Below are 16,599 nucleotides of genomic sequence, written 5' to 3' on the forward strand. Positions count from 1 at the left end.
AACGTTGAGCGTTAAGGAGGCGGACGCATGTGCGGAGAGGAGTGAGATTTATTATGGGCAAATCCAAAATCAGAGTCGTTTAGGCAGTCCAGGGTCATAGAGCTGACACGAAGAGCACGGGGATACATGAGTAAACAAAATAAAACACACACACGAAAGCAAACAGGGAAACAGACTATAACTAAGGCTAGGACACACAAAGGCTAAGATAAACACAAAGGCACAGAGTACAAAGAAACAACCGTAACGAAACACACTCAAACAATAATTCAAACAAATGAACAGCCACAACCAAGGCACACAACAGGGTTTAAATACATGAACTAGAAACGAGGGACAGGTGTACGCAATCAAACAATGTGAGGACAAAACAAAACTATGGAACGGAACTAAACTGAAGACAGGGAAAACACAGAACTCAAAAGATGGAAGGGACTGATCGTGACAACATGAGAGCAGACCCAGTTGTAGCCTCAGGCCCAACCTACAGCTGTGACCTTGCTGGAAGATGTGGGTCAGTCAGCCAATGCAGCCCTGACACACCCGATGAAAAAACAGGCTGCAGCTGGAGTGACAGGACAGTCTCAGGTCCAACTCATGCAAGATCCATATGAAGACCATTAGGCTTCAGTAAACAGTCTAGTTAATTCCTCCTTGAGAGTGTCCACTCCAATTTCCCACCAGGCTCATCAACAACATGTCACTTAATGCTGCCTGCAGATTGCAATAATTTGTTTCTCTGTTCTCTCAATTTTTTAATAAAATGATTCAAACATTAAGAACATTATTTCATGTTTCCTATTCACTGATGTTATCAAATATGTTTCAGAGGAGAAGGGAAACAATAAAATATTCATGTGGATGGCAGTTAAGTTACTAATGTCAACTGAATATGTGTTACACAAAGCAGTACTTGCTCTCCAAAAGCAATAATGCAGGATGTCTGTGCTCCTATCAAGCATGGTGCATCTGGAGTCCTAATCATATGCTGTCCCTAATCTAACAGCATTAGCTTTTCTTCATTAGGTTTAATAAAAGTAGTGAAATCACTGCAAAAAATCACAGACTTTTTGTAACTCCTCAGAATATGCCTGAATTGCCTAGCTTGCTGTTTAGCAATCATGATTAGGGATTCTGAAAGATCTATATGTACAAACACACCTGCAGTGCTACATGGAAGCTGAGTAGTTGTCCCAATCTGAAAATTGAAAGACTGAGAGGCTGGGAAGAGATCCAATGGTCTCCTGATTTCCCTTTATGACTTTATTTGATATTTAAGGCAAGTTGATTTTTTTTTTTTTCAATTATAACCTCTGTTGATTCTCCAGTAGCTTCAGATCATCAAAAGCATGTCTGTCCCAGGAAATGACTCTTTTAAGATGGATTTTAAATGGTGAAGTAATTTCAGAATTGTGATACCAGTGAGATGAAAATCTCTCATTTGAAAATTGAAAATAGTAACACAATTAGTGATGTTTATCAATGACATTTTGTCACACACAAACTGATTAATAATTAAACTGCCCCCTCTATTTGCATAACAATACACCAACTTGTGTTATCATTAAGACTTTGCTGATATGATAATGACACAACAGAACATTAATACATTATCTTAGATAAGGATTCAGACCTAAAAACTACTGACAACAGACATGCTGCAGCTGATAAGCTTTAATCAGAGAATCCTGTCCTACAATCACTCAATCAGTTTCACCAGGGTCAAATACAGAGTCTGTGCAGTTATGCTGTATATTTTAATTTCACTGTGTAACAACAAAATTGACTGAATATGCTATGGCATATTTTTGTCTTTGTCCATCATTATTTGATGCAGTTTACACATTTTATTTGTCACAGGCTTCACTAAGTCTCCTTGGCCTGCAGCCACCTTTGATACACCTCCAGCGCCTTTTCTGCTACATTATTTTATGTTTCGACAGAGACATAAAAGGGTGGTCAGAGAGACATCTGCTTATATTACCTGACATTGTAATTTATTTTCTTTAGGCAAAGTGCATGAAATGGTGAGATTTAAGAACAAGAATGCGGAGAAAGCTGACATTCAGTCCATGTACCGAGCATTCCCTCTGTCCTTATGCAGTTTGTTTGAGTGAAGGTTATTTTGTGCAGTAGTCAGAGCAACAGAGAGTGTTGTTGGCACTAACCATCAGTATACTTACAAGAGCCTCTTAATGAAACGGATGCCATTACACACATCTAGATCAGATGCTGAGCTGCAGTTTCCAAATGACCTATTCCATATGGCCTCATATTTAGCTTCGTTCTCATAAAAGCTAACACACAAGCCATTAAAACAATATACTCCATAATCATGTAATCCATTTTTGGTTTAGTTAATAAAACTAGACTACTATAATTATTGTGGAAGGATGATTTCGGCATAACTGCTGAATAAGTGAAGAGGGTTAAATGCTGACGGGCAAGGCTGAAGGAGATGGGTGTGACACAGGCACATGATTGAACATGCAGCCCCATTCTGTGACATTCTGTGACACTGTACCCAAACCTCCTGTGGGCCCCCACTTAATGCTTAATCACTTAGAGCATTGACGGTTGCCATGGAAACTAGATGTACATTTGCAAAACAGCACCATTTGCTAAATGCTGTACAGTCACAAGTCTTTTTTGTTTTCAATAGAAAAGTGCTAAAATTGTAGACTTGGTATATGGCCTGATGTTAAGCCAACCATACATTAAACTGTCATGCAAAATTTCTCAAAGAAGCAGTCATATACAGTATATGCTCGCTAAGCAAATGCACCAACAGAGAGGACATAAACTATATGGGTAACATATTTCTACAGTACTATTCTACATGTCTATTCTGTTCTAAACTGTTGTGAAAAATATGACCCCCTGACCTAAAACCAAGGATGAACCATCTGCTGAAACGATGTGACACAGCGTTCATGTGCCATATAGGGTGGCCAGAACAAACCCGAATAAGGGTATCAGAGAAGTTAAGAACAGCTATAGAGGGCAGACTGAGGACTACTTCAAACACAACATAAATCACTTAAGCATTGTGCCAAGACCGTCAGGGACCCAAAAATAGTGTCTCTCTTCTGGATAAATCAAATAACTTCTTAACTCATTTTAAATCTGCCTTCATGGCAAGTAAACAACGAAGCCCTTGCAATACATTTTATGCCTTAAACTGTTTCTTGTGTTTCTCATTTTTTAATTGTGCAGAGCACAATTTAATTAGGCAGAGCACAGTCTTTGAATACTCAAACAATCATACCAGAGGTGTTTAAGCCCAGTGAGAAACAACAGAGAAGCATTTTTCAGTACTAAATCATTTGACAGTATTGTGCTTTTAATTATAAATGATGTAAAATAATTTTAATAATGTATGGGTAAAACAGAAAGCAAACCTATACTTTAAGTCAGTAACAAGTGACCAAAAAATGTGAACAGCTACTGCCCAGTTCCACTTACCCTAAAGGTCAGCTAAGGACTAAGAATACTTTCCATATCACCATAACCCATCTAGAGCACCAGGATGCATACGTAAGAAAGATGTCTTTCAATTTTTGAATTCAGTTTTCAGGATTCTGTCATCAACTACCACTAGTTCTGTTCCAGAGCTCAGGACTCAACATGCCACCATCTAACTCATAGCTCTAATGTGAGAGTTTCCCATTTGCTTCAACTTCAACAAAAATGCAATTAAAATAGGGCTCTAGAAGCATTCATTCAGGAGCATATTTTGACCCTGGTAATCTACCACTCCGACTAACATTATCCTGTCACGGAACGCTCGCCTCCCGCGAGGCACGTGGTTTGGCCAGCCACGTGCAGTAGGAGGACTTTCGTTTGTGGCCACGCCTGCACACACCTGTACTTCATTTTGTCTGTGTGCATTTAAACTCAGGTCAGGGTGCGTGGGGTTGTTGGTTATTGTCGGTGTAATGTCTGAATGTAACGTGTTTATGTTAGATGTATTCCTGTATATCGTGTTTGTTTAACGTCAATCGTTTCATGTTCATGTGTATCGTTTGTAATACGTGAATGCCGCTGTCGTTTATGTTAATAAATGTTCTTACCAGTCGGTGGAGTCTGTGCATCCTGCCCCTTGCACTCGGGCCACCACATGTTACATATCCATTACATAAGCAAGCATTATAATTCAGCTAACTGATGCATGATTAAAATGGCCCTGTGTTATGGAAAATACAAACACTATTATTTTTGAGAATTACCTGGAGGTATATATCACAAGTTAACCTACAGCTAGAATACATGGATTTAGCCTTGCTTTCTATAAAATGGCATAATATTCCTAACAAAAACAGGTTGCCAGTTTCACCAAAGAGCTTCCATTTACAAAGTTCTCACCAAGGGTTTGACTAATGAATAAGGGTGAAGACAGCAGAAGGAGCAAATACTAGACACAATTTAAAGCGAGCAAATGTGTGAGCTGCTAAATCCCTCTCTAGTCTCAGTCACGGTGACATGCACATATTTAAAGAGTGTGATTTTATTTACATTAATCTGTTAACTCAAAAGAAACTTCAGAATTTTGTTTGTCAACAGCGATAGCAGAGTTTACAGCACTACAGTGTGCTGGGTGAATGTCTCTTAACTAGAACGTTAATATCACTTAACTGTTAATGAGTTCCTTAACATTATTAGGAACATGATGTGAATCATTCTTGGGGGCATTGAGCAATTTGATCCAAAAAAGCAGTTCAGAACTGGGCTAGCAATCTATGGCCAGTAAAAAGGTTCACCAGCCAAACTCACTGGCTGGCACCAAGACATCTTTGTGGTGGTTAGTGAGAACAGAGGAACACAACATACATTACAATATGATCACAAAAATCATTTTAGGATGAACGCAATTACTTCTTAATAAAGTTTAAAGTTTTCCAATTAATATTTGATTATCCTGTTGACAAATTATTAATATGATCCTGATGGCCAGTTGATCTTTACAACACCCCCCAAAGCCCCCCCTTCAGGTATATGTTAAAAGTAACAGTCCTGATGAGAAATGCAGACCTCTATACATCCATTAACATAAAATGCAGCAAACTTATTTCCAAATTTATAAAACATATCATCAGATTTAACATGACATTAACAGCAAATAGCAGCGGAGTGACACATTTTCTCATTCATAAATGTAGATTATATGCATAATATATATTATATATTACAATTTACATTATATATGGTGCTTGGCTTCATTTGCATATGACATTGGCGATTCATAATATATTTCTCTCTGCATAATAGAATACACTCTGCAAAAATCACTCTGCGATTCACCACTCTTTAAAAAAAATACCACCTGATCCTGGACCAGTGTAAATATCCCGGTAAGAAGCCGATGTGGATCAGATGATGTTTTGTCTAACAATGTTTGGTCACACATGCAAGCCATCAACTTTTTTCTACCCACACCCTTTCAGCTAATTGACCATTTTATTTAAATGGCACATTTTTGCTCTGTTTGGACTGAGCACAATGGCAAACTTCGCTACTGCAGTAGCAGGAGTAAATTAAGAGGAAGGTGACTTGTCATAGGAGGATCTTGGAATGCCACAAACTTTTCCCATTAGAAATGCAAATTTTGATGTTACAGAGCAAGAGACTATAAACAGACATAGTCTGAGGAGAGATATATCTTTGCTGCTCTGCCATGATTTAGAAAAACTGTCATCAGCTCAGCACAACCATCCAGTTCCGAACTTGGTGAAAGTTACATACGCATTGCATCTTTTATGTAACTGGCAGTTTTCATTATACCAGGGTTTCACGATTGGGGATAGTCAGTCATCTGTCACTTGGAATGTGTTATGATGTTTGGCCTCATTTACATGTCAATTTGATTGGCTTTTACCTTGGGCACAGGTGAATTTACCACAGCGGTAAGCTGACACTGGTGTGCTAATTATCACAAAGGTGACTTTATGACAAAAAAGGTGTATTTAAAACATAGCCTGCATAGTCTGAAGACTCTGGGCTATGTGCAGCAGCTCATGTAAAGTTATGCAATAATTTAACTTTGGGGACAAAGACTAACTGTGGAACTCATATGTCTCAAACCATTCTCATGTTTCATGTGATGAGTGTTCACTGTTTTGTCTTGTCATTCTCATCTTTTCCGTGATGAATGTTCACTGTTCTGTCTCAGATCATTCTCATCTTTTCAGTAAAGAATGTTCACTTTCAATGTTCCATTCACTGTTCTCTAATATGAGTTTTTGCATGCTGTCACATCCCCATCTTCCCATGGAGTCTGCTGCACATTGGATATGCATGACACACGACTCTATGGTCCATGGAAATTCCTCACATTGTTCACTAGTGCCAAAATTTTGACTAGTGAGTAACATATATCAGGCTGAATGTATTTAGCTCAGCCCACTGTCTATCACAAACTGCTGCACGCTCACCAAACTGACGCAACCTGTCACACAGACAAGCTTCAGCTCTTACACCAGCTGTTTGACAGGACTTCCCTAGGGAAACACAGCACCAGCACAGAGCCAGTGACAACGGCCTTGTCTTTTCAACAGACAGCCATGACTGTTAACTTCAGTTGTCAGCCATACTTGTCAGCCATACTGTGCACATATTATGAGATGAACATAGTTCTATCTGCTTTATTCCAAGATTTATTTGCTTTATTCCAAGATTTAGTCATTCGGCAGATGAAGAAAATTTGCCAAGAATAAGCGTATTTGCCAGTAGTTATCTTTCATTTTAGTCACTTAGAACAACTATATGAATAATAACAAAAAGAAGAAAGATAAACAGAAGGACAAGAGCATGCCATGATGCAAGTCAACAACTGTGAAATGAAAGAGAAGGAAGAGAGGATGGAACTGATGACTAACAAAGATATTTAAAAAAACAAGGTATATTTGGTTGTGTGTGTGGGTGTGTGGGTGTGTGCCTGCACATGCATGTACTTGTGCGCATGTGCATAAGTGCCTTCCATCCTACTCTCTGTCTCAGCAGATAGACTGGACGAGTGCTACAGAACAGTGAGCCAGGCCTGATTTCATGTCCGCCTAGTTTCAGACGCTGAGCAGAGGAGACTGCAGGCTCTTTATCTCTTTCCATGCATGGCCTTCTGATGGTTGAGCACCAACCTCTAGCCCCCAACGGGGCACTACACATACCAAGCCTGCCTAAGAACATAGCATTGTTTCCTATGGAGGGAAAGACTACAGAGGGGGTAGTGGAAGAGAGTTTGTGTCTAACAAAAGAGTCTATGGCCTTTGGGAAATGACATCTGCTCACAGATTTGTAGGGTCTCTGAGGACTAGCCAGGCATGACAAGCAACAGACTGTGGTTCATAGTCCTGGGTGCACGTGTGTACATGTCTTTGTGATTGGGAGTATGTTCATATTCATTTGTTTGAATGGATAAATGCAAATTAGTACAATTTCTATAATGCATTAATTGCATTCATTAGACAATGATCGATATTTCTTTGTAACTGTGGTTTGTATTTAGGGAGTAACTGAGTTATCACTGTAATAGAGGAGAGGTGAATGGGGCTTGGACCTGCTTCCCCATCGTCGCATTGCCTGCTCCTTCACATACTCCAGTGTTCCACCCCCGTAGCCTTGCTGCACCCCACCACACCCATCTTCATCACATAAACCACTCTGCCTACAGAAATCCACTTAACACCCACCTCCCAGCTGTGGGTGGGGCAAGCGCAGGCCGAGGGTTGCTGGGAGGACCACTCTCACTGCACCCGTGAGAACTCGAGCTGGAAATGATTAAACATGAAGGGCGCCCAGCGGGGCGGGGAGGAGGGGGGTTTTGGAGTGCAACAGCAACAGGACTCTGTGCATGCTCACTGCTTTACCCACACAGATCACACATTTGATTTTTCATAGTGGGTGTTTTAGTTAGGTGGTCATTCAGAATGACTTTCAGAATCATGACATTAAGTAGTAGTGCTTGTACTGTGCACTCCAATACATTCTGTGTTGTTCTGATGAAGTACAGTCACTGATGGCAAAGGATAGACAGCCAAGTACCCCACAGAAATATTATATACTTTTACAGTCATTATAGTGCACTGAAATGCAGGGCAGGGTCTAGGCATAAATGGGCTGAGATTCTTATGTTAATTATCCCACAGAGATGTAAGGGCCCTCAAACTAAAACAGACATTCTTGACTTAAATCTCATAGTCTTTCTTTCTTTTCAAATCAAACGTACAGGAGTGCAGAGCCAATATAAATCAGAAACCGTGTTACTGTGTAATTACTTATTAAATGAAGTATGTAGGCAAATACATAAAAATTAGATTTTCCAAGAATGAGCTACTTGAGACACACTTGAGGAAATCACAAAGCAAGATAATTTCTAGAATCTCTGTAAAATCCACTTAAAACCTTTTAAATATTATTGCCGTGTGGGTGAAAGATATTAGCGACAGACATTGTTTTAACATATACTACTTGAAAGAAGTTTCAAATATTGCAGTTATGCACTTATAAGGTAGAACAATTGAAAATTATTGCTTTCAGGAAAGTTCTTGAAAATGTCTGCTTGGTTTGCACTACATTAATTCTATGTGCTAAAAAGCATCATTAACTGCTAGTCAACAGTAAAGCTAAGACATTAGCCAATGTTTCAAGCTGTTAAGAGGAAGTGTACTAGCCATGAAAAAAACTAAAGACAGTCACATATTGAAGGCTTCTCTTACATGTGATATTTTTTTTCTGGCAATAATGCCAAATAATGAAGTAACAATCCAGAGAAGGGTAAATACATAACACTCATACAACAATAAAAGTTAACATTAACTACAAATGTATACAAATGGACAACAGGCTTACCACTGAATACTGTCACTGCACTAAAAAAGTGGACATTTTCGAATGTGCCTGCATCTAGTGCGCATAGGAGCACTGGAAAAGGAGATGATTAAAACAGTCAAAGGCCTGGCTGGGTGTGGCTTATACGGATTCACTGACTTCTCATTATGCTGTTATCTTTTACAATGAGATTATGGATATCTATCTCATACATAGCAATGTCAAATTCAGCAACATGCTCCCAGCCTATATGCTCCTCTGTCCTATTTGTTCCATGACTTCCTGTTGCTTGCCATGATTGAGGTTTCCAATTAAAATTTCACTTAACTGTTAGAAGGAGAGAGTTCAATATCTCCCAATTACGCAGTATCAATAACGATTCCAGACCAGTGGTAAATCACACCAAGCATCTGAAGCGTAACAGCTTTCAGCATGCAGAGAGACTAAAACAAGAACAAGAAGGAAAGGCACACGTGCGTGTGTGTGTGTGTGTGTGTGTGTGTGTGTGTGTGTGTGTGTGTGTGTGTGTGTGTGTGTGTGTGTGTGACAGAGAGAAAATGAGAAAAAGAGAGAGTAAGACAGGGAAAGAATAAAGATCAAGATCTAGCCGATGATGCAAAACAGTATATAATTTTGTTTTAGGTAAGCCTTAGTACCTCACTTGGCCACATATATAATAATGGCAATGTTTACACACTCAGCCCTTAGATGATGGCAATGTCTACACACTCAATAGTAACTCATTGAGTGTTCTACAGTAGTCCAGTAAAAATCAAACACCCAACCAACAGCCAACAAGGTTAAAAAGGAAAGAAGAGGATGTATGTGTGAAATTAGCTCTGAGACAGGTCCATTAGCACAGTGCAAATCCAGTCACCATTGGGCTCAATTCACCTGCCACCTAATCACACTACCAATCAGATAATTGGTGTAATTATTGCAGATTCACTCTCACTTCTATGCATTTGAAGGAGAAGTTAACAATGTGGTTGTCTGGATGGTACCAGAGAAATATGACAACAGCCCAGTATGAACCCAGAAAAAGAAAGATTCTAAGACTGATTCTAGCCTTAAACTAACAGTGCATATTAATACAATTAGGCTAGAAAAGGGAGATGAAAGTCGAATGTGGTTGGCATGCTAATGTAGGCATTCACTTGCTTCCATCACTGAACGTGCTCAGTGCAGGATCAATAGACCATGCCAACATGCTATTGTCTCAGTGCTCTGAACAGTATGACAGCAATTCAGAGGGGTTACAACAACACACAACACAGAGAGAGAGAGCGAGAGAGAGATGCAACATACACAGACAGAGAGAGAGAGAGAGAGAGAGTGAGAGAGAGAGAGAGAGAGAGAGAGACAGAGAGAGAGAGAGAGAGAGTGAGAGAGAGACAGAGAGAGAGAAAGAGAGACAGAGAGAGAGAGAGAGAGAGAGTGAGAGAGAGAGAGACAGAGAGAGAGAGTGAGAGAGAGAGAGAGAGAGAGAGAGACAGAGAGAGAGAGAGAGAGAGAGAGAGAGAGAGAGAGAGAGAGAGAGAGAGAGAGATCATACTACATAGCAAATTAGACACCTACCTTCATAGACTGCTTTGAAGCCCTGGCCACTCACAGCATAGTCTGACAGTAGCCAGAGTGTAAGTCTTGCTCCAGAACTGACGATGGGGGGAGGGAGCTGGAAGCCTGTTAACCTGCAGTAATCAATAAAACAATGAAAACACTTTTGAGAAAATTGCACTGAACTCAGCAGAAGTAGAAGCACCTGCAAAAATACCTGACCAGCACCCAAAGCATTCAGTTCACCTAACCAACTGAGACAGGAACAGCAAAAACTGGGGGAAAAAAAAAATGAAGGCGACAGAGAACAGCTGGATAAAAGGTGAGCGGGTTGCCATGGGTGACCAGGTGATAAGTGGGGATGGTGAGACCCCAGGCTCTGTGTTCCAATCTTCCACAATGGCAGATAATAAAGCTATGCTGGGCTATCACATCCACAAATAATATGGCCCTTAAGTAGCCTCTATTTCACGGGGCAGAGGTTAAACATGAAAGAGTTGGTTGAACTGTTTTCTTCCCAGTTATCTTAAAGCACAAATTATCCATGTATTTAGGAGTGACTTAATATGACAATATCACATTAGTAAACATCAAAAGTAATGTGTTCTTGCTCTCATGACAGCTGTGGTCATGTACCCTGCAGGCTAGTTAGCTCTAGGTGGTATCAGCTCAAATAAACCTCAGCTCCACTCTATGAGGTAGGTATGTGCGGCTCGGGGCATGTGACAGTAGCACACGTGAATCCACATGGCCCTAAACTGCATGTGCGTCCCACAACATCCCTCAGGGTGTGGCAAGGGTAGTGTCAATGCTCTTAGGAAAGCCTTATTATAGTACAGACACTCCCACAAATCAATCAGCTCCAATTAGTTCAACCTACTTGGGCTTATATCAGATGTGCAAAGGAAGTGCTGAAGAAAAGGCAGGAAGGAAATGAATGGGAACACCACAGTCAATAATCAAATGCCGAATTCACATCTGGAACCAGAACAAATAAACTACAAAACTGAGTAAAGCAAATTTGATTTGCTGCATGCACTGTCCAAGTACATCACTGCCCAGGTGACTATCAGAAGCCTTATTAGGTCACACCTCTATTGTCACAGCTCTGCACTTGTTTGATTTGCTGGAAAATTTTGGAACAGCTGATTCTGCTTCACTGATATATCATTTGCAGATTAATTATAAGTTAATTACTGCTGCTCAAATCCTTCAGCCTGTGAAGATTTGCTGATGTGCACTGATATCAATTATTCATAATGACCACAACAATTTGGCGATATCAATAATAAAGCATTTTGTGTTTTTACTAGGACCTGCATTCCATACATTACCGACAAAATAGCCAGTTCTTTTCAAAATATTGTGGTTGCTAATTTCTTCTATTATCTGGGATTATTATTCAAAGAACACCAAAAAATAAAGATGCAGACTTGAGAATTAGTTAAGGAGAATAGCTGGTCCCATTCTTTATTGCAGGCTAAAGTTAACAAGCATTATTGAGACACCCTCCGGAGAATGTCTAAAGCATACAAAGAAAATTTGTATACAATTTTCGGGGGCAATTATGTAGTCACACCTCCTTCTTTCATATCTTAGCCATTGCAATATCCATCATTATATCCAAATCATAATTATTCAATATTATGCAATTCAATACCATACAAGTCAGAGTATGATACCATAATCTCCCAACGTAAAAAAAAAAAAAAAAAAAAGACCTCATCTTCCATCACCAGGTACCTGTTACGACTGTTTTCTGTACCATACTGTGTCTGGCACAGGGGTCTTCACTTCACACACAAAGGCCTTTACTCTGTACACAGGAGACTTCATAAAGAATATAGAATCTCTTCAGTTCTAAGCTTTTACTACTTAGGTTTTACAGAATTAATAGTCCAAATTAAGTGTTTAACCCTTTCTGCCTGCAAACATTTTTATTACTTCAGTATCTTAAAATTGAGTAAGTGCTTAGGACTTTCTCTATGAGTAATCAGCACTCAAACAGTCCTGTGGAGAGATAAGCCACAGCAAACCTGGCCGGGATCAGTAAGAGGCAGACCAAAGCAGCCATGAAGGGGGTTCCAGAGGTCTATGGATCCCTTTCCACATGGAAGAATCTCTCCATTAGAAAAAAAAACTCTGCTTCCCATTATCCCAGTAGTGTCCTGGTGGGGGGCGGGGGGCTAACCGAGGTACGCGCCGGTGACTCATATGGGAGATGATGGAGACAGACTGCATTAGCTAGGATGACATCAGGTTTGTTTGCAGGCAGAAGGCATACACCTTTGTATTTGCATGTTTGAAGGCAAGAAAAGCACATGTGCATGTGTGAAAATATTACCATTGCAGAAATTCTTCTCATTAAAGCTATCCTGGAATGCTTCCTCCCCTACCCCATTCTTTGTTGAGCCTTATCCATGTACACACAGACACTGATTTATGACAGCACAGCTCCATAATAAAATGTGATTAAATGGAATGTCAGCCTGTGAATAATCAGTAGCAGTGGCCATCCACTGTTACAGCACACCACAGGCAACTTCTGCTCCTGGCGCAGTGACACAGTGGTTAAACCTTAGTCCTGCGTTAGCATGGCAAGACCTGTCTGTGCCTCAGACATAGCCCATCATCCACAGACATGCACACCATCAGGAATCTCCACTCTGTATTTTGGGTGGCAGATTTTCACCATGAAATGCATCCATTACACTCAGAAAGGGGCAATATAAACAAACACACACACACACACACACACACACACACACACACACACACACACACACACACACACACACACACACACCATGACTAGTGGCTGTTTGCCACCTATGGTGCTGCAATAAATTGTTCAGATTATTTCCAGTATTTTGAACACACTTAATTTCTCCCTTGCGTTCCTTATTGCGACTCACCTATGCCTTGCTGTTTAAGGCCCAGGCAGAGTTGAGACAAATTGGTTTAAAGGAACAAAAGCCCCCTGGTCGCTCGTTGTTAACGTGTAAACACCCTCAAAGTAAATCAGGTTGTCCTCCCTCTAATCATATTCAGTGGATATGCATGAGCATCGGTGAAGCAGTTCTGTACCACCAGGTGAGGATGGTGAGGGGGAGAAGGAAAAAAAATACACCACTGAGCTTTGACATGCAAGCGCAGAAGGGATGTAGCATGTGAATAGTGCTGAGTGCCTGTATTTAGGAATGCCTGAGTATATACAATCACATGTACATGGATATAAATACCATACTGTAAACGGAATGATATGTGGAGGTACAGCTGAGCTCGTGGGACCTGAGCCTGTAGTATGGGTAGACGAGGTCACCAGAAACTCACTTATGTACCACCTATTTCTGCCCTGTATTTTTACCACTGGGAAAAATGAAGGGATTTCCATCTTTCACGTTTTTTTTTTTTTCCCACTGTCCTTCGGGTCCAATCCTGAAGATAGCTGTTCCCAGCATGGCCACTAGGCGAGGTCAGTTCGACATGGGGTTCTTCGTGCAGACTGCTGGGTTGGACACAATCACAGCTGTAACTCTCCCTTATTTGAGGCTGCAAAGCCTCCAGACCCCTCAGATTAGCTAAACCTGGGGGTGAGTGTTGCCCAATTATCCTCTCTTAGCCTATATATCCCACTTCTCACTAGCCTCCATAAATACACACTTGCACATCTCCAATCCCCTACACATGTGCCCATTCAAACAGACCCACACCCCACACATCCGGTCAGTGTGCCAAGTTATTTTCACCATGGCCATGATGATGGCTTCCTGTAGAAAGTCATTCATGGTCCCTAATGTGTGCCATAAGTGATTTTGTGCTACAGACTGGATTACTGTAATGTATCTGACTTAAGTGTACATACTGAGGAAAGGGCTAATATGCGGGCTACATTACAGCCATAAGCCCCAACCATCTGTCTATGGCTATGTGAAGCACTAAAAGGACAGATCTGGCCTTTGGTGCTACTGAACTTTCACATCAGAATTACAGGTTTGAATGAACCCAAAATGAAGACTACTTCTCCAGGGAACCTCACCATGGCTTCTGAACAGTTTCAAACTAACTGCATGCAGTACTGAGGCCTGAGATGATTTACAGGAAGATTGTGAGCTGACAGCTCTAAACTAATCCCCCCACATCAGAGATTATCTCTATGGTGGCACCTCATTAGCCAGTTTGGGTTTGTTCGAACAATGTCAACACAAACTCAAACTGGGATGGGGAAGGTGTCTCTCCATAATCATCCAGAGTGGGGTAATGAAATACCGTTCTCCTTCACCAAAATTTCCCTCTCAGCGGTGGGGGTCTGTAATGAGTACAAGGCTCATGTTGAAATCACCTAAGACATTCCTCTGGAAAAGACAGAAAGAGCCTAGCACTCCTCGTTTTTGCAAAGAGTATTGCTGTAACTTCAACCAGCAGCACTGCCCATGTGCATGGACCAGTCGTCCCTGACATCCATTTAGGCAAGCACACACATAATGTGAGCCATTTAAGTCGTTTGTCTGTAAAGATCTGTTCGAATGAGGCATTCAAACCATTTGCCTGTTGCTCTGTAGGGAGATTGAACACTGGCATAAAATGGTGCTTAACTTTATCTCTGAAAGGTGTAGAACAGCCACGGGCGAATACGTACTCGGTCTTAAGAACACAGGAGATAAACTGTGCTGGAGTAAGTTCAGGCATGTGCAAAGATCATAAAAAAGCAACGTGCGAGGAGACCTCATTAATGCACAGAATGATGAAGAATGCTGAGGAGGGAGACAGAAAGCAAGAGGCAAGACAGAGGAGAGCAGAAGAACACCAGTAGGCTGCCTTGAATTATTGAATGTCTGGAAACAGTGATATAATACAGTGCTCATCAGGCTGGGGGATTTTTAGGCCAAAAAAAAAACGCGGCAGAGACAAGCAGGAACGATGAGTTGTCACTGAACGAGTTCACTGGCAAACTCATCACACAAGGATAAATGGTGCTTAATGGCAATGGAGCCCTTCACACTGCTGTTAACGACCCTCTTACCCTGTCACAGCTAACCAAACTCGCCTGCTGCCTACACTCTCAGTACATAGCAACACACAGAAAAAAAAAAACCTATAACATAATCTATTAAAAGCATTACAAATGTTCTGTAGCTGTTATTAGCAACACAGTGTAAGTGTCCAGTGCATTGCAGGCCATTTCAGCACTACATTATGTCCAAAGTCGCTGTGCAGAACATCTGGATTTGTAAAATGTCAAAAATAAAAATATAATGCATAACATTATAGCTTTTCTGGGGTAATTTCTGTCAGATAACCAACCAGTGGAATCTTGGCACAAATTTGCTTGTTCTTAGCTGAATTTTGACATAATTCACATATGCCTTCACACCACAGATATGTCTTTAACTGTTATTGTTTAGCTTCCTGAAGAAACCCTGAATGTTCAAAAATGCTGTGGTCACCACCTGATAGAATGCCTTCCCAGAACTCAATCATATATACATAATTTGTAATTCAGCAGTGATGTGAAGGGTGGAAGAGAGGACCTTAATTAGGACCATAGCCTGGGAAATACTCCGAGAAGACCTAAGTTTAGAAAGTGCCTGCTTGTTTCACAGACTTTGAGTGATGCCAGAGAGCAACGGGGTAATGGCAATACAACTATTAGCACACCGGCAACGCTGTGCGCAGTCATCCATCATCAGGCCTGCATCAGAGAGCCAGGCTCCACCGAGGAAGGGCCAGTGTCTGTTTCCTACACTATTATAAAAACAAAATGAAATTAAACACTTGCCAAAAGCATTGAAGGGTAAATGTCTTTCAAACATAGAGAAACAAACACTCCAAACTCATTGTATGCCATATTCTCTTAGCTACTTAGTCTCTTCACTATGGAAAGAGAGCAAGAGTGAGTCAACACTGAATTGATGAGATTGGTTAAAGCACAACTGTGAATAAACAATAAATAATTGAATAAACATGTGGTTGTCAAACTGCTTTCATCTTTCAATAAATCACTTTTATCTGCAGCCAAATAAAGTATAAACAAAACGATTAAAGCTGAAAAGTGGCATCAGGTCTGTAGCATTATTACGGCTGGCAAACTGACTGAACTGAGCACAGTAGAAGGTGTTTGTGCTGCTGTGATGAAGGGTGTGATTTTTGCTACAAAATACAGAGCGGTCATTGCAATTACAGCTCAAAAGGATGCAGTGGTTTGGGGCAAGCTCATAC

The 16,599-nt window shown here is 40.7% G+C and overlaps 1 protein-coding gene across 1 annotated transcript in view; it reads right to left on the minus strand.

The window, feature by feature from the left end:
- Positions 1 to 16,599, minus strand: part of csmd2 (CUB and Sushi multiple domains 2) — a 192,593-nt gene that overhangs the window by 150,042 nt on the left and 25,952 nt on the right. Inside the window, 1 exon segment of the mRNA XM_035529205.1 lies at positions 10,402 to 10,514. Within this exon segment, the coding sequence (XP_035385098.1) occupies positions 10,402 to 10,514 (113 nt within the window).

Source organism: Electrophorus electricus, chromosome 8 (genome assembly GCF_013358815.1).
Source record: "Electrophorus electricus isolate fEleEle1 chromosome 8, fEleEle1.pri, whole genome shotgun sequence".
Lineage (NCBI taxonomy): Eukaryota > Metazoa > Chordata > Actinopteri > Gymnotiformes > Gymnotidae > Electrophorus > Electrophorus electricus.